The 27,487-nt window shown below is 37.0% G+C and overlaps 1 protein-coding gene across 1 annotated transcript; it reads left to right on the top strand.

The window, feature by feature from the left end:
* The first annotated feature begins 393 nt into the window (after positions 1 to 393).
* Positions 394 to 4,058, top strand: neurod6a (neuronal differentiation 6a). Its single transcript, XM_015354726.2, has 2 exons — positions 394 to 562; positions 1,029 to 4,058. Exon 2 carries the CDS (start codon positions 1,033 to 1,035, stop codon positions 2,044 to 2,046), a length of 1,014 nt encoding a protein of 337 aa, XP_015210212.1. The 5' UTR covers positions 394 to 562; positions 1,029 to 1,032; the 3' UTR covers positions 2,047 to 4,058.
* The last annotated feature ends 23,429 nt before the right edge of the window (positions 4,059 to 27,487 follow it).

The raw sequence follows: 27,487 nt of genomic DNA, 5'->3' as shown, positions 1-27,487 counted from the left end.
AAAATCTGAAAAAGAGGTTTATTTTCCCGACGAAAAAAAAAAATAAATCAATAAAGGGTCGTCGTCACTCCTGCCGTGGCCCAACCGAGACAATTATTAAGTTTGATCTGGGGCTTAAATGTTGGAAAAGCTCATATGGCTCTCTTTATAAAACGAAAACCTTGTCTCCTATTAGCGATCTCAGGAGATTCGCCTGGTGATGTTAGTATTAATCTTTCTTTAGTCTGATTTTTTGACGGTAAATTAAAGCTGCCTGGTGCCCAGTTATGGGGATGCCAGATGATCACTGTGGAATGGATGTCCCCTGAGACACGGCCACGTGACGGCCGCCGCCACGTGACGTCAGCGGCAGATGGCATGGGTACCAGCTCTGGAGGTTGGCATCGCTGTCATTTCTCAAAGAGAGAAAGAGGAAGAGAGAAAGAGGCAGAGATCAAGAAAAAGCCGACTGAGATTTCTGTTGCACAAAAAAAAAAATTGGAGGGGGGTGGTGTGTGATGGTGCTATAATTCAAAGGGAGCTGGAAAAAAAAATGAAAACTGAATGCTGAACCAAAATCAAGGTAAGAAAAAAGTCCTGTGGTTGTGAGGATTATTAACGCAAGTATTGTCATGCTTGATAAATATTGGTATTTAACAATGCGACACGTTCGCGTCGTAGCTGTGTCCTTGTCAGTTAGTTGTCAACTAATAATAATAATTGCTTTATCGTTCCATGTATCCGTACACTGTGAACGCACAGTACTTAGCTTAAATGCGCAAAGAAAAGTCTGACATTCTTTTAAATCGAGTCTAAAGGCGCTCAGAAAATTATCTGCATGCATCCTTCTTCGAGAACTCTAATTTTCATTTGATTGATTTTCAAGCAATGCGTGACAGAGTCTTCGGGAAACAGAGAGCTGTCAGCTGATCAGTGTGTTAAAACCTCAGAAAACACCTTAACAGCTACACAGCTACATCTGTCCGAACTGTAAAGAGACAGAAAACAGCAGTGTTGACTCTATGTTTTTATTGTATTTTTTATTCGAGGACAATGCTGACCTTACCTTTTGAAGAACCTGCCCTGATGGCCGATCCCCAGTTTGGCTCCAACTTTCCCCGAGAATGCGTGTCGGAGGCCAAGAGCCGGAAGAACGACACCTGCCTCCGGGACGAGAGACCGTCAACCCCGGAGCTCAAGAAGACCGACGAGGAAGAGTCGGAGAAGGACGAAGACGAGAGGGAGGAGGACCGCGACGAGAACGGGCTGCCACGGAGGAGAGGTCCGCGGAAAAAGAAGATGACCCAGCAGAGGGTCGAGAGGGTGAAAATGCGGCGGCAGGAGGCGAACGCGAGGGAGCGGAGCCGAATGCACGGTCTGAACGACGCCCTGGACAGCCTGCGGAAGGTAGTTCCCTGTTACTCCAAAACCCAGAAGCTGTCCAAAATAGAGACTCTGCGCCTGGCGAAGAACTACATCTGGGCTCTGTCGGAAATCCTCAGCGCTGGGAAAAGACCCGACCTGCTCGCCTTCGTGCAAACCCTGTGCAAAGGACTGTCGCAGCCAACCACTAATTTAGTGGCAGGGTGTCTGCAGCTCAATGCCAGAAATTTCCTCACAGATCACAACGGGGAGGCATCTCACTCTGGCAGGTCTCCATATGACAGCGTGTTCCCACCTTATCAGAGCCCCGAGCTTGGCACGCCCACGGGGCATGGTAGCGGTACAGTGGACAGCGCCAAGCCCTTTAGACCGTACGGCTACTGCAATACCTACGAGTCCTTTTATGAAAGCACTTCCCCCGAGTGTATAAGCCCACAATTTGAAGGTCCCCTAAGCCCTCCAATTAACTTTAATGGGATATTTTCCCTTAAGCACGAAGACACAGCTGAGTATGGTAAGAATTGCCACTATGGGATGCATTACTGCGCGGTGCCAGCGAGAAGTTCTCTTGGGCAGAATTCGATGTTTAGGGTGTCCTCCGACAGAAATTTCCCTTACGATTTACATCTGCGCAGCCAGTCCTATGCAATGCAGGACGAATTAAATGCGGCTTTCCATAATTAATGAGGTAAACTAAGTGGTGGTCATCCCCATTGCCAGCTAATTAACGGGAAAACAGATTTTACTGCTCGACACATCTATTATTTAAAATGTACACGGCATTCTGTTCTTCTTCAGTATTTGGGTATGGGGTGAATTCCAGATAATGATTGTTTCTGCTTTGAATGTTATTTTTTTTAATGTCAGGGAGTCAGTTTGTCTACCGATAGAGCATTTATCCACACCTGCAAACAGTCCACGACGCAGTTTATTCAAAACTGTTCCCAAACCGTTGTGGAAGTACTGTATAGTATTGTTTTACCATTATGAACATCTTTGTTCTGTGGGGAAATATATTGTATGTGTAGCTTTCGCTGAACTACATGATGTACTGTATGCACATGGATCCTACTTTTTCAATGTAATATCCTCACCAGAAAATTCGTTTATATATTTGAATTTGTTCGAAATCAAGACTTTGAGAAATTGTTAATGCGTCATTAACTTTAAAGCGTCTGTTTCGACTCAGTGCAGTTGTTAAGATTGTAAGACACATTCTTTCAAGTTAAGTGAATATGATTTACAGTACCTTGTAATTCGGAAACATCCAACGTAGTGTTACAAGCATTTTAGAAACAAGTGTCATTCTTCGCTTCTCATCTTTTTATCAAAATGTTGTATGAAGAACGGTTGATTACCAAGCAATAAAAGGAAATCTGAACTATGCAACAAAGAACACCCCTTTCGGAGCTGATTCTATTAAAACTGAATATTAATACAGTCTAAAATCCATTAAATACACGATCCTGTTCTTGTTTGAAGGTCGTACCAGAAACACAACCTCATTCCGTTACCAGTATTTTATAGCTCGGAATCTTAAGCAGTTGCTTTTTCTCTTTTGAAACAAATATTAATTTTATGATGAGGAGTCTAGGGTATATATCATTAAACCCAACGAAGCAGATGGTACTGGGGGCATTTTAAAACATGCATATACTGTAAGCTATATATATATAATTTTCCTGAAAACTGGATATGAATTTTACATGTGTACATTTTTTAGTGTATCATAACAAGACATTGTATATCGAGTGAAAACAGCCATGCGTTTTAAGGGTTTATGAAAGAAGTTCATAAAGGCAAGGCGGCAAGACGTTCTTTAAAATCTTAGTGGTATTAAAAATAAATGTTTCGTGGTACATAAATGCAGTTTGTAGCGCAGCTGAAATGAGATGTTTTTTGATCAAATATTTTATTACAGGTTATATGATGCTGAAGGAAAAATAAACGATATGTTCCAGCTAATATACTGTATCTGACGGTGCTATAAAAAGCTGCAAGTCTTCAGGAAAAAGGATAATATTTGTAAGATAAAAATAGGATTGTTACTGTATAGAACTGTACATGTATGTTTTCTTAAAGGGTAAACGTTCGCACATGCAGTGACGTCATTACTTTGAAATGATGGACATCTACGTGAAGTTTCATCGGTATCTTGACACGATTTTAGATGTGAAGCATTTCAGCTACTGAAGGTTATAGTTTACATGTAAATAATACAATTCGTTTACAATGTAAAGCTTCGTAGCAATTTCGATATGCAATATTAATGTGTTTATTATCCGTTATTCTTTTATTTTGGTCCTTACCATATTGTACCGTAAATGTATTCTTACGTTGGGGTCTTGTTTGTAGTCTGTTTAAAAAAAAAAATCCAAACCTATGTGTAAATCTTAGAAAATGAAACCTGTAAAATTTCGTCGATGGGACTCAAGACTGTACTAAGTGACTTATAATTTAATACGGTAATATTCCCTTGCCTTAATTTAAAAGGAACTATTTGGCACGTATACGTTATGCAATGGCATGGATGTTTTGAATTGTGGCTTTGTACAATATTTTATTTTTCTCATTGATCTCTTTTATGACAAACGTTTGGATGAGGAAAACAAATCGTAATGCACTAAACTTTTATCCTGCACATTTGTATCCAACAATTAAGTTGTTTTTGTATTGTAAAATAAATAAAAAATAAATAAAACTATCGTTTACGCTAAATGCTTTATTATTTTATTACATTTTCTTTTCACTCACACTGATCAATTTTACACCCCCTTTTTAGATTATTCAGTGAGGGTTTGGTAATTATCCTGTTTCTGTGGTGTTACGGTGACGTCTAAATAGCAAATATTATGAGAGAGTTTTTGTCATTGGAATTTAGTTTAGCTTAATCTTGCTTTTTTCCTCGTGAGCTTTGCTTCTGTCTCGCCTTGTTTTTAATTGCAAAGCGATATAAAATAACATTGAATTTGTCACCATAGCAATAGCCTAGTCATACTAGGCTGAAGTTTCCTACTGTAACTTCAGAAAGAGTGCGTAATCTTGCGTAATCTTGAGTGCGAAAAGTTTCAGAAATAGTTAAGAATTGATATCAAATATTCAGTTATTCAGACCGAATAACCACATTTTCAATAAAATAAAGGTGTAACTGGAATACTTATATATTTTAAGATCAGTATTTGAAAAACTGAAAAACTGATCAAATGTTACTGAACTGAAGTTGAAGTTTCAGTTGCTGTTTATTTGTCCCTTAAAAAGGTCTGAAATATCAGGCGGCTCAAATGCCGAGCACTCTGTCCCTAAAATGTTGGTTACTGGTGTGTTAAGATTTTATGTTGCTCAGTTTAGAGTAGAAGAAGATGAAGAAAGTGGAGGAAAGGCAGAAGACGAGAAAGAATAAAATAAAACTTTTGGCGTTAACTTTTGGCAATGTAGGGGAGAAAATAGTCTTCCAACTTTCTAACTTTCTAAGTTCTTAACCATAGGCGCGGACACACGATTTAGTACTAGGGGTGATTTATTAAACGGAAAGCAATATTTAATTGGAATTGAATAACATTACTATCGATTAAATATTTAGTGGAGAACTCTTATTAATCAGTATTTAAATCTAGTCGGACTAACAAAAGCGAAACTTTTTGGGTGGTAAGGACACAGGGTTGAGATTGCTGCAGCTGTTATTTAAATGTTTAAAGGGTTCTATGCATGTTTTCAACGTAGTTGCAGCAATCAAAGTACTGAAAAAATCTCTATTACATATTTAAATAAAGGTTAACCTATCAGAAACAGATACGGTTAATAATACTAATAGTAATAATACTTAAACTTTATTTTGGACTTGCACTGTATTTTCACTGCAATCATTAGTAATTTTATATTGTGGCAAGCTGTTGGAGTGTCACTCTCGCTAGGTAACGAGGAAAAGAGAGGATTGTGTTTATCTGCGCTTATATATATTTTTTTCAATTGAACAAAACTCCAACTTCATAGTTATGACGGTTACAAATAACAAAATATTAAAAGTAGGGTTAATATTAGAAATTAAATAAAGTAATATCCATTTGAAACATTTTATTTTGAGGTTATAAACGGAGTTTGGAAATAACGCATTCTCTTATAATACGCATTTACAGTATAGATTATGGAAGCATACAGTATATGAAGGGTGTCGGTAGGAATCAGTGAAAGGATTCTTTTTAACAAGGGTAGCAAAAGGCCAATGCTAGCTAAAAAAATAAAAATAAAATCAATATATTTTAAGAACTATATTAAATAGGGAAAGTAAAGCTGGGTTTGTCCACGCCTCGATGACACTAAAACTATAGCGGCGAGTAAGTGCAGTCGTTCCTAGAAGATTAAGAAGAGAATGGAAGCCCCAATATACAGTAACGTGAAAATTTTGACCCGTGAGGGAAGCTTTTGAATGTATTTTAAATTAATTGGAATAGCACAGAATGAATGGGATATGCTTTTGCAACTGTCGAATGCAAACAAAAGAAAGAGAAGAGATTTCTAAATTATCAGAAGAGTATTTTATGTATTTGTCTTTCTATTCTGGTTTCCTAATCTATCCTGCAGGATTTTTTTTGTTCATATTGATTTAAGCGAAAAATATTTTTATTTCATGTCCCCAATAGGATCTTTTTACAATAAAACGTGTGAATGTAACTTGTCGTCATACCCTTTTAAGTAATCCTACATAAAGCTTAGAGGACACGCCAACCAAATACTTAAAAATTAATAATTAAAATACACAATTTTCTACAAGGGTATTTGTACAACCAATAACCACGAACGACGCTATGTCGGATTAATAACGTAAACATAATGGTATTATATAGTCTTTATATGACTCACAAAGGAAGTGTCCAACTTTTTTGAGAGGAATATGCAAATGACCGTTTTTAAATGCCATATATTTATACAAATGCATGAGGCTTATACAGTGTATATAATATTTTAAGCATTCTATATAGAATATGAAGGTTTTAATTCCTGTCCTTTTCAAAAAGAATAATTTTGCTGATGATGTTGTCAGTTCAATCTGTTCAATTCTGTGTGTACAGCATAAGTAGAAATACAAGTAGCACCATTTCCATTTTAGACTGTAAGTACGAGGCTTGGTTTATGCAAATCCAGAAAGTGCACCATGAGTTATAGGGACGTAACATCTGAAAAAATCTGAAAAGCACAAACATCGTTGGGGGATTTTCAGCACCAAGAAGGGTCTGTGAAGACTTATAGAAGATGAATGTCACTGTGCAGTCTGAATAATGAAAGTTGGCTCTTCACAGGCAACAGTGGCAAGGAAATTGGATGTCATCCAGACAAACAGACTGTGGATCAGGCATATCTAGGACAGAGCCCAGCCTAATCCTGTGTGAATGTGCACTGTCATCTTGAAAAACTAACATGACAGCATGCAAATGCCACCAATGACAGGTGATAGCAGATACTGTCCGCACAGAGCTCAGTGACGTACCTAGTAACGGTTATATCAGTACTTTTACTTCCAGCTACGGTCATCAACAGCATCATCCTTGACCAGCAGCCTAGGCACATGATAACTTCATTGCTCTTCTCATTCGAAACTGCCAGTCCTGGCCTCAAGCACATTACATTATTTCATCTTGGAAGTCTTGCCTTGGGCTAGCCTTGCCTCTGCTGCATTGTCGCTTGCAAAGGTGTACAGGATCTCCAGTGTGCAGTGAGAATACCCTCCCAATTTTACCTCTGTCCGTACCGGTGTTAGTATCCCTGACCTCAGGATGCTGTAAGTATAAGATTTCTTGCGGTGGGATGTTTAATGAAAAATCTAACGTCGGAGATCAGTTTGAGGCAACCAATCACCTCATACTGCACCCATGTCTATTTTGGGCAATAGCTTGTGTTTTGTGCTGGTGTGCCACCTTCGACAATGATGTCCTAATTTGGATGGGAGGCATTGGACGGCCATCAGGCTCCTGCTGGAAGTGGCACTGATAGGCCACTAGGCGGCAGTGTTCTCTCTGGCCCAAAAACCAGGTGTTCCACAGCAGTAGCAAGCATAGTGTTCTGTTGGAGGCTCTGTTTATTGATTTAAAGCAGAGATTCCCACTATTTTTAGTTTATAGGTATTCTATTCAGATGAAGTATGTTTTTAACACTAGTGGCCTGCTAAATTTCAGGGTTTTGTGTTTTGGAATACAAATTTTGTCTTTATATATTAATTGGATAAGCAATTCCTAATTCTGATATCTTAAATAGTGCACAGTATGTTCCTAGCTCAAAAGGATTCATCCTAATATGTGTTCCCTAATATTAGCTCCTTTGAGACAGTTTGGAATGAATATGGGAGGACATTCAAAAACAGGTGTGCAGCCAACAAATATACTGTATGCTCTCATATGGTTATGAATGGGGAAAGATAGATGACAACACACTGATAAATGTGTGGAACAGAATGCCCAGAGAAGTTGTCATTGTGGTTTCTAACAAGCAATGTCTGACAAGGGTTATTAAAAAACCTAGTCATTCATGTTGATTGTTACTGTATGTGTCTGTATGTAGGCAATCCGGACATTCCTGTGTTTTTGCTGCAAATGTTTTTGACTACCAAAACATTAAAAAAAAATGCTGTTTTGTATGCACACTGTAAGGTTGAGTACATCTGTAAATTACATACTTCATTCTACAAGTTAATAAGGCTAAGACTTCTCTTCCAAATGCAACCTAATAATGATAGAGATGCACACTAACCACTTTTGTTATAATTCACTGTTTCCTTTCCTTCTCTGAAACAAGAAATTAATACCCTCGAATTTTAAAAGACATATTTTATATTGTTTGTTGTACTTATGCACTGGATTTATTAAACATTTAATCATCCAATTTCTATGATATGTGATTTAGAGCACGGCTGAACATATGTCCTCCTTTTCAGCAATAAAGCATTACACAGTAAGAGCTAACGAATGTGCAATAGCACTTTGGTGTTAAGTTAATAAATTTGACATAAAGCAATTTGCAAAAAAACAGCTTTTGACACCGCGTTATTACACAGATTGAAGCTATTTTTGTCACTGTAATCATGTACCAAAAAACTGGTGTGTCTGCAGTTTAGAGCTGAGCAGCTGTTACAAAATATCTGTTCTGTGTAGATTGAATGTACAAATTTCTTTAACATGTTTTAATCGGAACAGTGTTAGACTTCTGTTTGACAGTTCCAAAACGGAATAGGCGACATATGCAGAAACTATGGATTTTGGGAAAAAACCCAGCTTCCAATTCTCCATTCTTGCTCTCTGATGCCTGCCTTCAGTGTCTGGTGAAACACTGGAGAAAACTTCCTGAAACTGAGACACTGCCCAGACAGCAGCACATCTCATGAATTCAACCTGTTTCCTGACTGATTTCCTCCTACCGCATTTTTAATAGTTTATTGAAGATAAAGAGGGGGCAGTGAATTCCCAACGGGGGATAAACAATGCAGTTAATATGCATTTCAAAACTGTAGCCACTAAAGGGTTAACACAAACCCTGCACTACTCATTACGCTTACAGAAATGTGTGAAAGAGCATATGGTAGATTTGCAAGGGGGAGGTTAAAATAAAATCTTGGTGACTGTGAGTGGGTTTAGAAGTGTCCACATTTCTGACGCAATAGCTTCCAGCAGCAAAAGAGTTTTACTTTTCAGAAGCCGACAAATGTCTCCGCTTGTCTGTGACTGGCTTCTAGACCTGCATTGTTTTCCTGTTCTGTTTTGTTGTCTGTTTCAGAGGCTAGCAAAGCACGCCAGCAGTCGTGGGTAACAGGCACCTGAATACCACTGAGATGTCCCCCAAAATGAATTGCCTGTTAATAATAATGTAATGGTAATTAAATGTGAAAAATGTTATGCTCTTATGATGGTGATTTATTTGCGGCTCCAGCAGCACGTTCCTTGCACATCCATTGGAGCAAACACGAGCTCCCGTCAGCCTTCCCAAATTCTCACCGAGTCCTGGGTCACAGATGGTGTGGGATGTAAAATTTTCCCCATTAAATTCCTAATAATCATTTCTCAGGCAGAGTCAGGGAAGCTGAGGGATTTCTCATTTTAATTAGAAGGTTTAAGGAGCTAAGCCTGTTTGAAAACTCGGTCCTCTGAGACATGGGTGCAGGTGATCGACTGCCGAAGAATGACACCATATCAGAGGCCAACCCGTAATTTCCATATTAGATTGGTGTCAGCTTGGCAGCCATCCCATTCCATATAGAACCTCTCTATTTCTGGACTTGGCTCCCACTTTCATCTTTGTACGAGGGAAATTTGCTGAAAAGCAAAAGATGTCTTAGCGTTTCAGACCAGCTAATGCATTTCACAGATATGGGGAACCCATGTGTGCTCTGCTTGTGTGCTGTTTGGTACAGTACATGTCCACAGGATTTCGTATCAGCGCTATTTTTGTTGTTGTTATTTGTTATGGCAAACGGGGGATTCTTATAACATGTTATTTTATTTCTGGTGAAAAATAAAACCGCTTTTTTTTTTCATTGAATGTCAGTGAACGTCCCCCCCCCAAAAAATAAATGTAATAGTGGATAAAAAGAAATTCTCTAGTATCCTGGTCAATCACACAATTCTATCTGAACAGAATTTCAGATTCCATAAGCATAGAGGCCCCTGAATCACTTTCAAGTCACGCTGAATGGCCTGGACAGATAGAACAAGTGTTGGAATATATGATATCTTAAATGTGAATATTAATATTAAATATTAATGTGTATTGACATTATATATTCACGTATCTTCTGAATTAAGAGAATTAAGAAAATGACCTATAGTATCATTTTTCAACCAAGACCTTATGACATACATTGTTCATTCATTCAATCATATAGAAAAATATGTATTTTGGTGTGTTCCTAAGGATTTCGATCTTGTTGAAAAGAAAAGTCACTTTGTCACTTTGGTGAATACCAAAAAAGTACTGACATAATAATATTTTAAGACGGTGTTTCCATGAAATTCAAGGTTGAAGTGTTCTATCTTGTAATTCTTGTGGAGGTTTTTTTTTACTTTAAGAAGGCCATTATAGCTGCAGACTATTGTAAATGACCCAGGATTAAGCAACATTCACAACAAGCTATGTGAAATCCATATTCAAGAAAAAAGTTTCTTTGTTGTAAAGGAATACAAGTTTGAAAAACATATACAATAACAATCAAAAGAGCTTACCTTTCTGATCTGGCTGCTTGTACATAATCATGACAACACTGTCATGTTTCAATCTAGTAATGGAAGGAATTATGTATTAATTTTAAATTAACTTTGAAGCTGTCAATGTGGGAATATAATAATACTTATATAATAATAACAGCAACAACAATATTAATAATAATAAGTGTACTTGTATGCATTTTTGCGACTGTGTGTGCCCTTTAATGCACTGGTATCCCACCCAAGGTCTATTCTGCATTGTGCCCATTGTTTGCCAGGATAGGCTTCAGCTCCCTTCAGCTCTAGACCCTGTGTTGCCCCAAATGGTTAGAAAACAGGTGTAAGAATGCATACATCATTCTGAAATGAGAAACAACATGACTCGCAGTGTGATATGTGATTTCAGGATATCCGGGGAGGCAAGTAATGCCTCGTAAACAAACTCTATGGTTGGGTATACTACACAAAGAGTTTTCATTTGCTTGGTGGATTCCAGAAATAGTCAAATATTTTACTTTTAAGTGCAGTGTTCCTTAGCTCTTTAGTTTCCTTTCTTAACCTAAATCTCCAGTTCTGCTTTCCTAGTAGATTTCTGTCTTTAAAGGGAAGACCCAAAGCACAGTGTGAAAGATGGCTCCCGATCACAGTGGTGCTCTTTGTATCACAGGGGTTAAAAGACAGGCGTTCTATCTTACATTTGTGTGCTGCATTGGTCTCCTGATTCATACCTCCCACTCAAAGAGGAGTTCAGGTTTAGTGCTTTCCCACTGTACCACCAACCTCTCCAGGCCTGACTAAACTAAGTTGAACTGAGCAGTTAACAGACTATCCAGTGGATATACACTACTCAGAAGGTAGCAGAACAAGAACATAGAGGAAGAATATTAGAAGGGGGAAAAAAAGGGAAATAATGAAGGGAAACTTGAAAATGAATGATATAAGCAAATGTTTTTCAGCAAGTGTGGATTACAAAACATTAACATGGCAGTTAGCTATAATTCACATCAATATGAAATTTATAGACTGCAATTGGTGTCTTGCTTTTCTTTTAACTACTGGTAACATATGAAAGCAAAACTGTATCTATGTTTTTTTATAAAAAGCAATTTAAAAATATTATAATGCGCTAAGCTGTCTTCTAACTTCTTCTAAGACATGGAGAGCTACAGTAGCAGATGTTTCCCTATGATTCTATCCTTGACAGACATCTTGAATTTGCTGCATGGAAGATACAGTTCATATCTTCTGCTGAGCCTTTTCTTTTCTAGAACCAGGTTAATTTTAATTTCTCTTTCATGTAGCAGCCAGCCAAAGAATTTATAAATACCTTCTTACAGAGTGTCAGTGACATTGCAAACATTTGCCTCTTAAACAGCCGCAGTAAATAAATCCAAACATGTTCCATACTCCTGTTGTCCTGAGCGTCATCCTTTTTGCCACTGAACACAGTCTTGTAACAGTCTACAATGAGGCAACATAGTCCTCTTCCGAACTCACAGGTCAGGAATCTTCCCTATAGTCCTTCCACAGTCCCCCAGTGTCAGCACTATGATCTTCAGTTATCATTGTCTTAACTGACAGAGCTTAGACGTTAGCCTGTTGGAGTTCACAGTCACATGAACGCAAAGTGAATGTGAAAGTTCCTGAAAGTTAAGAGGATTTGCATGTTAGGTCAAGAGGACTATAACTGAAAGGAGTTACATTTCCCTGTTTGCAGGCTTTCAATAGTGTTGCACAGGCTCCAAACAGGATTTTGTTTGTTTTACTATTCAATAACTGAGAATATGACTGCCTTTCATCTTCGCTGATTAATATATCCCAAGACATCATAATCTGAACTGTATGTTAATGTCCAGATACAGTACGCAGCGTTCTGAGAAAAATCGATAGGATGAATACAAATCAAAGTTACCCTACAGGTCAGTTTTTGAAGACTTCAGTTCAGTTTGTAGTTTTACACCTGAACCTGGAAGCATTGTATGTAAATATTTTAGGCAGTCAGAGCAAAATTATCAGAGTTAGTGTTTCGATGTCATTCCTGGTGCACTGGTGCACAAAAAACAGCTTTAATAGTTCACAACTCTTTCAAAATAGATCATCCTTAATTTTTTTGTGCTTGCTATTACTTCTTAAAGCCTAAGCCTTTATTTGATCATAACATCAACCCTGCAGTCATTAGTTTTTTATGTTCATAACAAAATACAGATTTGTCTGATTTGTCAAAAAATGTTTTCAGTTTAAGTTCTCTAATGAAAGACTCGTGCAAAGCATTACTACAGCAACAGCATTATGATCAATTGGAAAATAATACATTTTAAGTCCAGCCAAATATTCATCTGTGCACCTCATTGTCACTGTTTGCGAGCTACTCTAAGCACAAGTTTGGCTTCTAAGAAAAAAAGTTAGAGCAGGCAGTCAATGAAGAAGCATTGACCCCATTCATCTGATAGATCATTAATGAAAAAGAAATAGCTAAAAATTAAGTATTTATGAACTATTCTCATTTGGACAAATTGCATGAAGTTTGTCTCTACATGACACCTAATCAGATTCTAATTTAACAGCCATTAGTGAAGAGCTTTTGTAGGAAACCCATTTGTAACCTTGGCTAGGACAAAAAAGTATGTAGACTGAAGTTAAAGAATAAAGCCAATGTACAGTACAGTACCTCAATATACTTGGATCTATATGTTTGTTGCATTCATATTAGTTCATACCATATATATTTTACTGATATTTGTTTAATCTGTGCACATCATTCCATTAATTAAAAATATTTCAAGGAATTCTTGAAGCAAGTAATAATTAAAAACTTTTATTTTTCATGAAATGCCATGGGCATTTTTAGATTTTTGTAGTTGACATTAATTTATAAATAGCATATTTATTAAAGTTTAAATGTACCTTTTTCATTTTGGGCTTAAAAATATTTATTTTTGTTATTTTGTGCCCATTTCATTGTTCCGCTTGTCAGTAGCAAAGAGCACAAATACATTTCAAAATGTAGTTTTAATTTTCCTTCACATGTTTTTATTAATTTACAGCTTTTTATTGATACCAATACATACGTTCAAAGGCTATTTTCCAGAAAATAATTGACTCTGCACCAAATGTCAGACATGATTTATGTGAGAATTAGTCATGTGTCAGTATAAACCCACCAGTCAACTAACCAGTCACTACACAATGGAAAAAGAAACTTCAACAGCAAAAATCATTCCCTGATTTATTAAAGAACACCCTTTAGGTGCTCAACATGCCAAGGTGTTCATTTGGAGACCAGGTTGAGCCCTGTGGCTAATAGTTTGAAGCCCAGGTTGAGCCCTGTAGCTCAGAGTCTGGAGCCCAGGTTGAACTGTGTAGTTCAGAGGTTAGAGCCCAGGTTGAGCCCTGTAGCTAATAGTTTGAAGCCCAGGTGGGCCCTGTTGTTCAGAGTTTGGAGCCCGACTTAGCCTTATTTTTCAGAGTTTGGAGCCCAGGTTGAACCTCGTTGTTCAGAGTTTGAAGCCCAGGCTGAGCCTTGCTGTTCAGAGTCTAAAGAGTAGTCCTATCTCATAGTTCTGAGTTCAGGGCACAGATTGAACCCTGTTGTTTAGACAGTCCCAGTTGAGGTCTGGGCTCTCAGCTGTCTGGCCGGGATTTCCAAAGTGCTGGTGTCCCAGCAACGCAACACTGGCAAGAACTACAGACGCAGCCATTCAAAGTGCGCGGTACAGACATGTACCGGAGTGAGTTGGCTACGGCGTCGTGCATCGTGACGCGCGATGACGCAAAATACCGCGGTACGTGATTGGTTGACCGACAGGGGCACTCGTGGTCCGTTGGTCTGTCGTAGAAAGACTTACTGTAAACGTCTTTACTGTGCCCGTTGTAGATATTGAATTTTACCACTGAAGGGAAATCTTAGTAGCTGAGCATAAAAAGAATAGGAGCATACTGTAACGCGTGTGAAAGCCATAAACGATATTAATTTTGGAACATAAACATACAGTATATAGCTGGTCTTGGTACTTTAAAGAAAAAAATACACACCATAGGTTAGGTGGGCTTAGAACCCAGCAGGGCCTCCATGACTTTGCTGAATTCTTGTATGGTCACAGTGTTGCCAGTGGGAACCACATGAAACTCTCTAATCATTGCTAACCCTGCTGTGGGCACTGTAGAGCTTGCAGTGTGAAAAAATAGCAGATGGCTTCAACGGTGAATGTTTTCTGAGGAAACCATGTATGCTCCTCTTTCATCCTCTGTGGTTATCAAGGTTGTGGTGATAAAGCCAACTTAATTAACAATTGGCAATCCCAAATAGTGGGCAGAGAAAAGAAAAGTCATTGCATTTTTATTGCAGGGAACATTGACACTCTGCCTCTACTTCCAAAAAAAAAACAGATTTTTGTTGTTGTTGATAATAGCATTTTATTTAGGATTTTCCAATTTTTTTATGTGTTTGTACATTAATAGGTTACAATCAATTCCCTACAGCAAATTCAAAGTTAATTGCCCTCTGTTCTGTTTTGTCTTGGTTTTTTTTTTTTTTTTGTCGCCTCTGCTTAATGCCACAAGTGAGAAGATGGCTCTCCACAAGACTGGTTCAAAGCAAGGAAATCTGCTGGCAGATGTCAGTGCTTGTTTGTGTATTTAGGCGAAATTGCTGCCTAAATCGAACACACATCCAAAAAACACAGGTGCACCCTAAATCCCCTGGATCCACTTTTCTTTTGCTCTCTGGCCATGACAAATTCCAGCGCACACCCTGTACCATCCTGTTTTCTGTCTGTCTTTCCTGCTTCATTTGCTGACTAAACTCCAGTTCCATTTTTCTGTCCTTGGTGTCCAGTTTAATTCTAACACAGAAGGGGAATGGACTGCTAATCTCTCCAGTTATATTTAAATGAGGCCACTCCCTAAAGTTCTGCTGACATCTGGTGCTGACACAGATATCCCAGTGGGCCGCTAAAGAGTGCCTGCTGAATGACATGGGAGAGCAAAGTCTGTCTGCCTATGTGTGTGCTTGACTTTGAGGGCACTGAGTGGGTGTAAGACTTATTTGCATTTGCCTTTTTGCCCCGAAAACCCGAAGTCTGATGCTTCTGCAGATCACTTTACACTTCCAGAGAGGTAATGTTTGTAGATAGATTTTGAAACGTGAAGCAATAGAAAGACAGCTACATACGGGAAGTGTTTTCTTCCTAGCTTTTCTTAACTGAATAAAGAAATCCAGGGTGTTTTATTTTCTTAACTATTTCAGCAAAAATACAAAGGAGATATACTGCTCATTGAATTCACGTACTGTAGGTCTGCTAAAACAATTACTGGTAGTTAATATATTTATATATATACCCCTATTATTAAAAGTAAAAATGAAAGCACAAAAGGATGAGTATCCTATTTTTTAATGCTTGTATTCCACAGTTTTGTGAAACAAGAAGAGAAGACATGGAAGTCAACATGTTTAGTTAATGTATGTGGTTTTATTTAACAGTACTGTGGATTTTTTTAAAAGAAAATCAGCTTCCCTATAACTGTATTTCTTAGAATGCTCTTTCTCTATTAAATGCATGATAATACATTTAATCTGCTTATGTATGTTTTAATTTTGGGAATGTCACTTCATAATGTACTTTATACATATGCCACTTTACACATGTGATAGGTTATTATTTCCTTTGTATGTTTTAAATGCACGTAGTATAGTAACTGAATCATTATTTACTAAAGTAACTAATTCTTAAATTCAGTTTGTACTTTGGAGTTTTGTATTACAATTAAATCCTCAGCATTATTTACTCTTTTCACCAATGGAATAAATGTACAGAATAGTGAATACAAATTAAACCTGCAGTTATTTTTAGTAAAAATAGGTATTTCTGCAGCTGGAAATACAGACATCTGACCCCGGCATCACAAAACTTCATTTAATTTTATATTAGAAAGGCAGTTTCATCTGTAATTAATTTCTTTCAGTCGTGTACTTGGAATAACCTTTTTAATTGAAATTGAAGTCCAGACTGTTTGAAATATCAATAAAATTAAATGAATCAAGGAATAATAGGTAAAATGTGTTTAATTGGGAGAAAAAGAAACTTGATGGCATGAACCTAGCATTTGTGTTGTTGTTAATCTCAAAATGTGTTTATTTTTGTGATTTACTCCAGGTATGATTGTACAAACAGAAAAGTTTGGGAAAAAACTGAATTTAGCTATTCACTTATGAGCCTTTTTGTTAAGCAATATGCACTACTTTGGAAAACCTTGATTGATTAGTTAAAGTACTAAGGAAAGGCACTTAAAATCAGGCTAAAAGGTGCAGTATGTTAAACCATTGTTTCGCTGACAGAGACTGGAAGTGTTTGTGAGACTGTACAGTATGTGTGACACTGAAACATCTGCCAAATGCCTCTTTGGTGATTTAATTCGTACTTTAGTTTAAAACTACAAAGACTCAATGAAGTCATCTCCAAAAATATGTAGACCTTGTGTTATTTGTATATTGCAGTTTATTAACCAACCAAAACAAAATTCACAGGGTTTTTTTTTTCCAATAAAATGACAACCATTGAACTATACTTCAAACATATTTCATGTGTTTTAAAAACATATAAACATACTGTATGTTTTTAAAAACATATAAAATATATTTAACTTGTATACACAAATTGAATCTCCAGAATTTAGAACATTTTATATATATACAGTATGTATATATATATTTAAAATGTTTATCATCTTGATAAATTGCTTAATAAAACATATAATTTACAGTATACTTTCCATTTACTAAGTCTTACGTCTTTTTTTAGCTCTGACCAAGCTCAAGTCCATTAGGTTGCAAAAACTAGAAAATGTACAGAAACCATTTCACTGAAATTCTAAACCTAAGATCCTGGATACAGCTTGTTGAAAAATATCTACTTTTAATTCCTGTTTGTTTCTCGCTAGATTTGTAACTTTAGACTTTTATACTTACTGTACTTCCAGGTGATCTGGAGCAAATTATATTCAGGATCACAAAAAAAAACTTGGAAAACCACCCAACTTACAACAGTTTTGGACAGCAGAGTTTCCCCCCAACAAAAGCACTGTTTGTCCATCTTTTCCACATGAACCCAGCATGGCAGGACATTAATGAAACGCTGGGTGCTGAGGAGAGGATAAAGGTTATCCCCTCTGTGCCCATGCTGAGAATCAAGTAGCTGCTTGGTGCTGCTCTGTCTCAGCCCTGCAGCAGGATCAAGAGAGGAAACACCCACAATCTGAACATGCTTAGACCTGCAAGTGACATGAGCAAGTATTTTAAAAACGCATGCTAAAAAATACATTGCAATGAAGTGTGACAGGTAACAAGCAACCACTCTTTATCTGTTTTTTAAATCTGCTTTAACACTCTTTCTTCATTTTCATGTGTTTTTCAGATTTATGTAATTTATTTGGACTGTTTCTTGAAAGATGTTGTTTCCTGAGACACGGGTGTCTTCATGTAATGATAATTATTTTAATCTTTATAAAGTAAAACTATATCATTCTTAGCAACTTAGCAAAACAATACTAGCAGAAGAGTTATATAAAAGGTATGACTTCATAGGTTATATTACTAGAAACCTTTCGTCTCATTTTTCAACAAAGGCATTTGGTTTAAGAAGCCTTTCATATTTTCATATTTTGATATTTTATGTTATGGACAACCTATATAAATGGAGAAAGGAACACATTTTAGTGAATAAAAAGGTGGCATGTTTTGTCTCAAACTCCTTCATGAGGAGTTTATGAGGTTTAAGTCTTGTGAACAAAGGTTTTCAAGGTACAGCCTTCTCCATCCCAACAGCTTCGTTGATCAGTTTGATTCAGCTCAATACGATGACAGTACAGAAACCAGCAAAAGAAAAGGTAAATCTTTACCTATCAAAGAATAAGACTGGCTCCTCTTGAAGTTGTTTTTTGTATTTTGTCCTCAGTCACCCAATGTTGGCATAATGTTGCGGTCCTTCTCTCTGTATGTGTTAATAATCCTTAATTTAACCAGAGAGCTAAGCAACTCAGCTTAGAACAGATTGGTTTTTTTACACTGATGACCTGGCCAAGAGCCTTACACTAATGCTGGAGAGACAGAAAGAAAAAAAAAAGATAAAAACAAAAGGAATCAAAGAGGGGAAAAAAACCTACTTGACATATTATATTCACTGAGGTCTGTGTATCTTTCTGTGAAAAATCTTTTATAATTCTTGTCATCCGCCTCACACAGCAAGAAACTGTAATTATAGATTTGTTCTTATTATATATTATTTCTTTCTTTGAACTAAAGAAACTCACTTGACACTTTTTTTCCTGTTTCTTGTACTTTATTTTCACCTGACTGTGCTATCTCAGTCATTTCAGGTTCTGAAACTGTTCTTACTGAAGGCAGAATGAACAAGAGGCAACGAAATGAGAGCCCCCAAGTTAAAGTGTTCAACATTACTGCATCCACCATTGAACTGTACTGTGAAACAAAAGAAAAAAACATGTTTGTAATAAGCCAAAGTCATCTGTGGGTAATAAATTGAATAATTTTGCAGGTCTCTACAAAGTTTTTTTTGTTTAAAGAAAGCGCAGAGCCATTACAATGAGAAGCAAAATGGGGTGGTAACTTATGGTAACTATCAAGTTCTGTGGTGCAAATAATATGGAGTAAATGAGGCTTGGAGTTTGAAACATACAAAATTGTAACTCTGCGTAGTTCATGGGTGCTCTTACCCTTACAGAACTATTCAAAACAGCTTACATTTCTTGCCATGTATGCCAAAATCTAAATAACATAATTAACATTTGAAGTGCTATGGTCTTAAATTAATAAAGTGATTATTTTTCTAATAATAGAGATTGTGTTGAAACGAGTGTCTTCTATGTATCACTCGATGAAAGGGTTAACTAGCGTGCATGAACTCAACAGATCTTCAGCATCTGTTCTCTGTTTCATATGGCTAAGAGGGATAAACAGTTTTTGCAGTTTTTTGTTTTGTTTTCCTCAAGAATATTTGAAACTACAGGAGTTATGTGAGCACATATGCTGTGTATTTGTGTGTATGTGTGTGTGGGTGCATATGTGTGGGAGGTGGGGGTGTAGATATAGCACTGCATTTTAATTTATTACTTATTTGAAGTCATAAGAAGTACAGCTTGTGAGACATGAGTGCTGTAAGAGTAAATAGTATTGAAATAATTACCATAAATTGGCAAATATTTTTATATAACTTCAGGTACTTTTTGAAGAATAGTTTTAAAGCCCACTCTAGTCTCTCCTTGAGACCCCAGTTTGAATCTAACGGGACATCGGAGCATTTTTAATACAAACAAATCTGCATTTCTCTCCTCACGGCTAAAATCTAGCATTTTAACAGAGATTCGGAATTTAACTGCATGTTTGTGCGGTCATAACAATTTCAGTTTGAGGGGAGTGTGAACTGTAATTTACAGTACAAACCAAAAGGTTGAACATACTGTAGAAGTGATTGTGTCGTGCACAGTCTTTAATTGACCAAATCATTCTGAAACCAATTGTCTATTAACGTTTTGATAGATACACTCAAAACAAGCAGGGCTATGAAAACATCCGACTTGAGGTTTAACAATAGATATTTTTGGGTGTTTTTTTTCCCATTGAAGGAGGAGGACAAGAAACAGGCTGTCGTCTGAAAGGCCTTTACCTTGAATGGGGAATGCCCTGGCTTTGTGGTGGTTTAAATGCCTCGCTGTGATAGCTGCTCCGACTTGAGGGAAGGGAGTTAGCTGTCTTCAGAAAAAAAAAAATCTGGTTGAATTCCAAAAATGTGTCACTGCGGACCACGCATCACCTGCTCGAAGCTGAAATACATCTCCTAATGGTCCCTGCAGCAGCTTCTACCACCTGGGGATAAGAGAGCTGGAGGTGGAAATGTGTGTAAAAAAATTACCTTGCTTTTACAAACCGACTTCGTCCCGAGCTTTCTGACAGCCCCCGGATTCACATTTCGTGCCGTTCTCAAAATCGGGGCTAACAAAGACAACTCTTCCATTCCTCCTAAAACCGATCTACTGAACTCTTCACCCTGGTTCATATAGCTACAGTGACCCAGGACGTTAGCAAATTCGATCCCAGCCGTGAGCTATGTGGTATTTTGTAATACAGATCCTATTTTGCTATCAGATGCTCTGGAATTATTTTCAAATGATTAGAAAGCCCATGTATTGAACCCACACAACATATGACTTGCACACATGGTAGTGATCACTGCAAATGAGCTTCGGCATACAATTTGTAGTATGGTTAGGTTCATGCAATCCTGCAGTAAAATAAAAATATACTTAATATAATATAGTATAGTTATGAGCTACATTTCAGTTAATTAAATGTCATCTAACATAGCGGTCCAAAATCTCACATGAATTTACCCCGACTATCCATGAAGTCATTGTGATACCTCTTCAGTAATCAATGAGATTCTGAAAAGCATTTCAATGCTGCCAAATCTTACCAGTAACAAGTACATTAACAGCAAAGAAATCAATTCTTAATTATTTATGTATATTAATATTTACATCAGCAATCTTTTTTTCAAAGTGAAGATACATGTACACATTAAAAATATTACTTAACATTAAGAAGTATTATAGAATTTAATTACTGTATCATTTACAGGAGTAAAATTTCACTTTCCATAATTATCCCCATTAATTTCCTATTTATGGCATTAGAAAACAGTATTGCTTGTATGCAGATTTCTATAAAACACAGTTAAGAACTATATGAGAAATATGGAAGTATATCCAATACAATTTTAAATTCTGAAAGCCAGTGGTTTAAAACAACATACCTTACTTCAGTTTTTGGCTAAATGTGTATTGTGTTTACTGTAATAAATCCACTTTTTATTATTAAGTTCTATAATATCTCAAGAAATTCTATACTTTAGTTCCTTGGATCTAAAGTCTGTTTTTTTTTTGTTAATTTAATTGAGTTTAGATTTAATTAAATTACAGTAATTCTAGCCAAAATATAGGGCTCTATGAAAGGAAACACACTACAAATCTCTTTTACAGCATTTGCTACCATGTGTGTAGGTCTTACATTGTGTGAGCACAATACATAAGAGTTCTGATCATTTTAAAATAATTTCGTCACATCTGATGCAAAACAGGATTTGTATTGCAAAATACTACACAGATGCTCATGTCTGGAATTGAATATACTACCATCCTGAGTCATTGCAGTATTGTAAACAGGGTGAATAATTCAGATGATCAGTTTTAGGGGAAATGGGCAGTTATCTTTGTTAGCTGGGAGTTAAGAACAGCACGAAATGTGAAACACCTAATTTAAATCTATGATTACTACTAACGATTTGTTGACACAACAAAATAGGATTGGCAGAAGCCAAACACGCCTGAGACTGCATTGTGGCTAAGTCCCCTGCACACCTGGACACAAGGACCACCTGATTTTCTGACTCCATTTCATAATTAAAGCGACCTACATGCATCAGTGTAAATGATGTGTAATCATTTCATTTGCTTGTAAAACAAAAGAAGAAGTCAACATAATGGGACCAAAAATAATAGATAAACAGAGAAATATTTCACTCCCGGCTTTCTCCTGAAAGGAGAACTGTCATTTTAGAGTTAGAGAATCATAGTCTCTGATTCCTTGCAGTGGTATTTTAAAGAAAAAAAATCTAACCAACACTACAGTATATACGGAACTTCAGAAAGAGCACCTTTCTGTAACATCTGCTAGACATCCAGAAAAAAGGATCGGAATCTTTTTGCTATGGTCAGTGCACAGAGTTTAACACAGCACACACATTTTCTTCAATTTTAATTATCTAAAATCCTGTCATATTAATGAACTCTTTTATTTGCTGGGCAACAGAACTATGAACTAAAAATCCCACTTTGTGCTTTTCACCTGATTTTTTTTACTTGTGTGGTTCAATGTGTTACAAAGTGTTTCACATTGAGCACCATCTCAAGAGCTGTTAAGTATGTCATAGAGCACCTGCTAAAAAAAATTAACGTTCCAGTATGTGTTTGACTGTGCAATTGTAGGACATTATGTGTGCAAACCTTTTACTGGTGGTTTCAGGGAGGCGTGAGAATAGCAGTACAATGGATTGTTACCAGCATAATTTCAGAGAGTGTGAAACTCAGTATAATGTATCCTGTGGGTCCTGAAACTATCTCATAATCTAAAAGAATTAATTATACAATTGACATACCTATTCACATATTCCATACATAAGATGGTAAACTTGAGAAATCAGTAGAAATCTAAATTAGAGAATGCCCTTTATAATAATATTTTTTCAATTTAATCTTCTTTCCCTATAATATTGATGGGGTAAGACTGTATGTTCAGCGAACCTTTATCTGCTTCTCAATGCAGAAGTGCACTGCCATTTCTGAAATGATCATAAGCTTGCACTTATTGAATGTGCATTTAAAATTGAATGCTATTCATACCATTGTCAAGATGAAAGGAGAGATACCTGCAGGTTATCAGAAATGTATGGAAGCATTCTGCACTGTTAGGTTATCCATCTAGGTAAAACACATACAGTAGTATTACCATTGCTTGAGCTCTATATACAAACAGAACATGCATGTAACACCATAAATCCAAAACAATGAATAACAATTTTAATAATGCAAATAATTTTAAACCTGAGCCTATGTATATGTATTTGCATATGTGTATATATAATGTAATCCAGCTATAAAAAAGACATGCAGACAGACTTCAGAGCACTGATCAATTATGTTAAAAAAGTGTCCCAACCCTCCCAATTATCTTCTTCTTAAAGGGGGACAAAACATCGTCTCCAAGCATCTGATCATCCATATTTAATTAAAGAATGTCTGAATGAGTCCAAAACTTGTGTCAAAATCAAATGCTTTGACAACCGGCTAATTGACCATGAAGATGAAGATGGAACCTTAAAATACAGGGGAGGGTCAGTAACCTTCACACAAACACATCTGATCAACAAAAACCGCAGCTCGCGCTAAACGTCTCTATCATCAAATCCCTTTTTATCAGAAGCCAAGTATTTATAAGCATTTTGATTAAGCTATCGCAAAAAACCTGAATGAGATTAAATAGAATTGAAAAATAACCCTTCATCATAAGGAGCCTTTGCAAGAATTTGCCACCAGGAGATTTTATTTTGCCACAGTGTCAAAAAAGCCGGGAGTGAGGAAAAGAAACCGTGGCAAAGGTGCAGCAGATGAAAAAGGAGAGAAGGAGGTAATGAGAGACCTGTACATTTTCCAGCCACTTGACGAATAAAGGACAGCGATACTGGTCAAGCCGGGCGCCAGTTATAGGAAGTCCAGGTGACACAAATCATTCCAATTGCTCTATCTTTTCCGATCGCTGTGCTCAACCCATTCATGACCAAAGCCAAATTAAAACCCAGCTCACCACAGGGGCAAAGCAAAAACAGCTAGTTAATTAACCTACTTTGCCACCACCTATTTGAACTAATTATTATTAACGCCAGGCAATTTCCAAACTGCTTTTTCTACTAGATATCCATCTGATATTTGTATCTAACTCTGTAAAGCATGGATAATTTGATGAAACAGGAAATATTTATTCTAGTTACTGATTTCAATAGTAATACACTTCTTACATTGCAAATAAAGGACATTTAAATGTTGTTTTGTGACAAAGCTCAGAAAATATATTTCTACTGAATAAATAGTTTCAAACTGTAAGGCCCTTGGAATATTTATTAACAAAGATTTTGATGTCTTCTTTGTCTCTGCAAGCGTTTTCCAGTTGGTGTGTTTATGTAACATATAAAATCTAGTCAATTACGCAAGAATTGAGCCATTTCTGCAAGGCGAAGATCATTAGAATCTAAATTTCATTATAAGCAATACAAACTCTACAGAGAGCTGTCAGAATTGTAGATTAATCAATTTTTAACAAAAACATTTTTCTATTTTATTAAAGCCGCGAAAAAAAATTCAGTGAAAAAAACAAAACAATAAATAAGCAGGGCAGGTGTTGATGATGCAAATGAAATAGAAGACAGATGGTTAGCAGCGCGATCACTCACTGTGTGTATAATGGATAGAGGTAATCAAATTCCTCTGTGAATTTGTGACTTTCTTTAGAACTTTCCAATCAATGCATCTATCAAACAAATGCAGTGTGGCGATTCTCTGAGTGGGTCATGGAACTTCAGAAAGCCTTGGGTGCCACCAAGTCTTCTTGATCCTGCGGGAAACAAAAATTGAGATGTGGCCGAGAAGAAGCGAATTAGTGTCCTGCTGTAGGTGGCGTTTACCACCTTCAAAAACCCTCTCTGAACTTCCCAAATTATTTCGTTTTTAAGTAGTTGCGATATAAAACCAGGCGATGCTCAGAGGGCATTGTCATGCAGTGTCATAGAAATGCAAATAACTTTACAGGGTGCTTTGAGCTGGGGAGCCGAGAGCTCATGATTTAAAGCCCAACCACAAAGAGATAAACAGCAACCATAACAAAAAAACTTCTGTTAGGGTAAAGCTCTGTGCCACATGGGCTGGGCATACATTATAACGTTTTTAGGCCGAAAATGCAAATAGGCAAACATGTTAACAGGAAAGAGATTTTAATACCCATGAACCCCAGCCCATTTGTTATCATAGGTATGAAGGCTTGTATATACTGTACAGGCAATTATTTTGGAGAATTAAATTGTTACAAATTTTCGGATCAAGAAAATGTTTAGTTAAGAAAGCCTCTTTTTCTTCTAAGCCTGCATTTCAAAATGATGTTTAAAACTACCTGGCTATTAAATAATATCTTGTAATATACACATTATCAAATTATAATAACTATTATTTTCAAGTGTAAGGACGATGAAGGCAAATGTAACACTTTAAAGCAACAGTCCCAGCAGCTTCAGGACATCTGCAGCTGACTTTGGGCCTTTGAAAAGACAGAACTTGAGATCTTCACATACAAAAGAGACTTGCCATGCCTTTATCGGCTTTAAATGGGCAATACCTGCACTCCAAGTCCGGTGTACAGAAAGATAATATAAATATCTGTAGGAATAAAATGTAGTAAGATTTTCCCAACTGCTGAGAACATAGACAACATTTTTAAGAAAGCAAGTCAGAGGCGGTTTTTAATTCAAAGACTCAGGAACTTTGAAGTTAATCAGAATGTCCTAGAGGTGGCACATACAAGCCTTGTGTAACGAACAGTTCTTTCTGGACCCTATGCGGACGACCCAGTCCTACGGAGTGGGGAAACACTAGGGAAACGTCATGCAGGAATACGGGGCAGAAGACAGGGGGGCGTGTCCAAGGTGCGCTGGTGCACGGGGGAGGTGTGGCTGAGGCGAACAATCCAAAAGAGTAGTCCTTTGGGAATATCCAAAACACAAGGGTAAGTCCAAAACCAGGAGATCCATCAGAACAAGGAATTAAAAACCACGAAGGCCGGGTCAGAACCGGCGGACAGGGAACAGGAACGGGACCAGGCGCTTCCAGGTCCCGGACTCGCACCATATGGAAATCAGATGCAGAGCCCGGATGAGCGTCAGCGCCTGGCTTTTAAGGTGGGCAGGGAATGGGAAACAGGTGCACAGAGTAAAGTCTTGAGTGAAAGGGCTGGAGCACCCTTAATGAGGGGGGACTATAATCGTGACACCTTGTTAAGAGCAGCCTGGCATTTAACACGGCAGCTTGGTATGGAAACCTGGGTCTGAAAAGCAAACTGTCCCGTATTGTGAAAATGAAAATTTAGGTATCACATACTGTTGCTGTGATTTCATGTGACTCTTACAGTATGTTTTGCTGGTGTGTTTTATACGTCTGTGGGAGAAGCCAAATACAAATTTCCACAGCAGTGGACAATAACACATCTATCTATCTGTACCATTGGATCTAAAACAAATGTTTTCTGAAAATTCAAAAAGCATCATTGTGTTTACTAAGATTTTTTATTGTTGTTTATCAAATGGGTTTGTTGTGGGAGATTAAAATAAAATGGCAAACGTACTGAATGAATATTACACAGGTGTTTGAGGAAGAAATTAATAACATAGGCAAGGCTAAAGGTGGACATGCTAATTCCTAAATAATCTCAGGAAAACAGTGTCTAAATTGATGCAGGAGCTGAAAATAACAATAAAACTGATATAACATTTGCAATTTGACTGAAAGAAATTGGGGGTGTTATTCAGACAACACGATGATATTTACAACACAATGCCCGTCTACACAGGGGGTGGGGATGAACAGAAATATGTGAATCCAATCTGCCTCACTTCTATTACATGTAAAGTTATGGAAAAAATAATAAGAGCCAAATTAGATTATCACTGTGTTAAAAGTATTAGACAACAGATGGTTTTAGAAAGGCAGATTATGGTATAACTAACTTAGATTTCTTTGAAGCAACACTGACAGTGGATAATAGTAAAGCCTTATATACATGATACATTTGAATCTCCAGAGGGCTTTTGATAAGGTTGCACATTAAAGATTAATTCTCTATATAAAAACTGTAGGGATCCAATTTTAGGCGTGCATAAGAATTAAGAGCTGGTTAATGTGCGCAGCAGAGAAAATCGAGAAAACTTCAGATTGAAGTGCAAGGTGTGGAGTGTCACACAACGAGATTCTGAAGTTATCACTGTTATAACTTTACTGCTTTTACATTGACCACTATCAACTACTGTGGTTGTAGTTTGGGAAGATTTGAAGTGAAAACCAATCTCCGAGCCGAAAGAACCCATATTCATATCTGTGAATATTATTAAATTGTGATTTCATACCAAGCCATAACTAAACTTAAACACAAGTAAAACATGTCTAAGCAATCCTAGGGAGTTGCCGAATCCCTTGTTCCTTCATCAAAGGAATGATAGTACTGTAGGTCATCATGTATCTCGCCCGATCGAAACAGTGTCTGCACTGGCCCATACGTCCAT

Source organism: Lepisosteus oculatus, chromosome 6 (genome assembly GCF_040954835.1).
Source record: "Lepisosteus oculatus isolate fLepOcu1 chromosome 6, fLepOcu1.hap2, whole genome shotgun sequence".
Taxonomy (NCBI): domain Eukaryota; kingdom Metazoa; phylum Chordata; class Actinopteri; order Semionotiformes; family Lepisosteidae; genus Lepisosteus; species Lepisosteus oculatus.
This window is presented reverse-complemented; position numbering and strand designations above follow the sequence as displayed.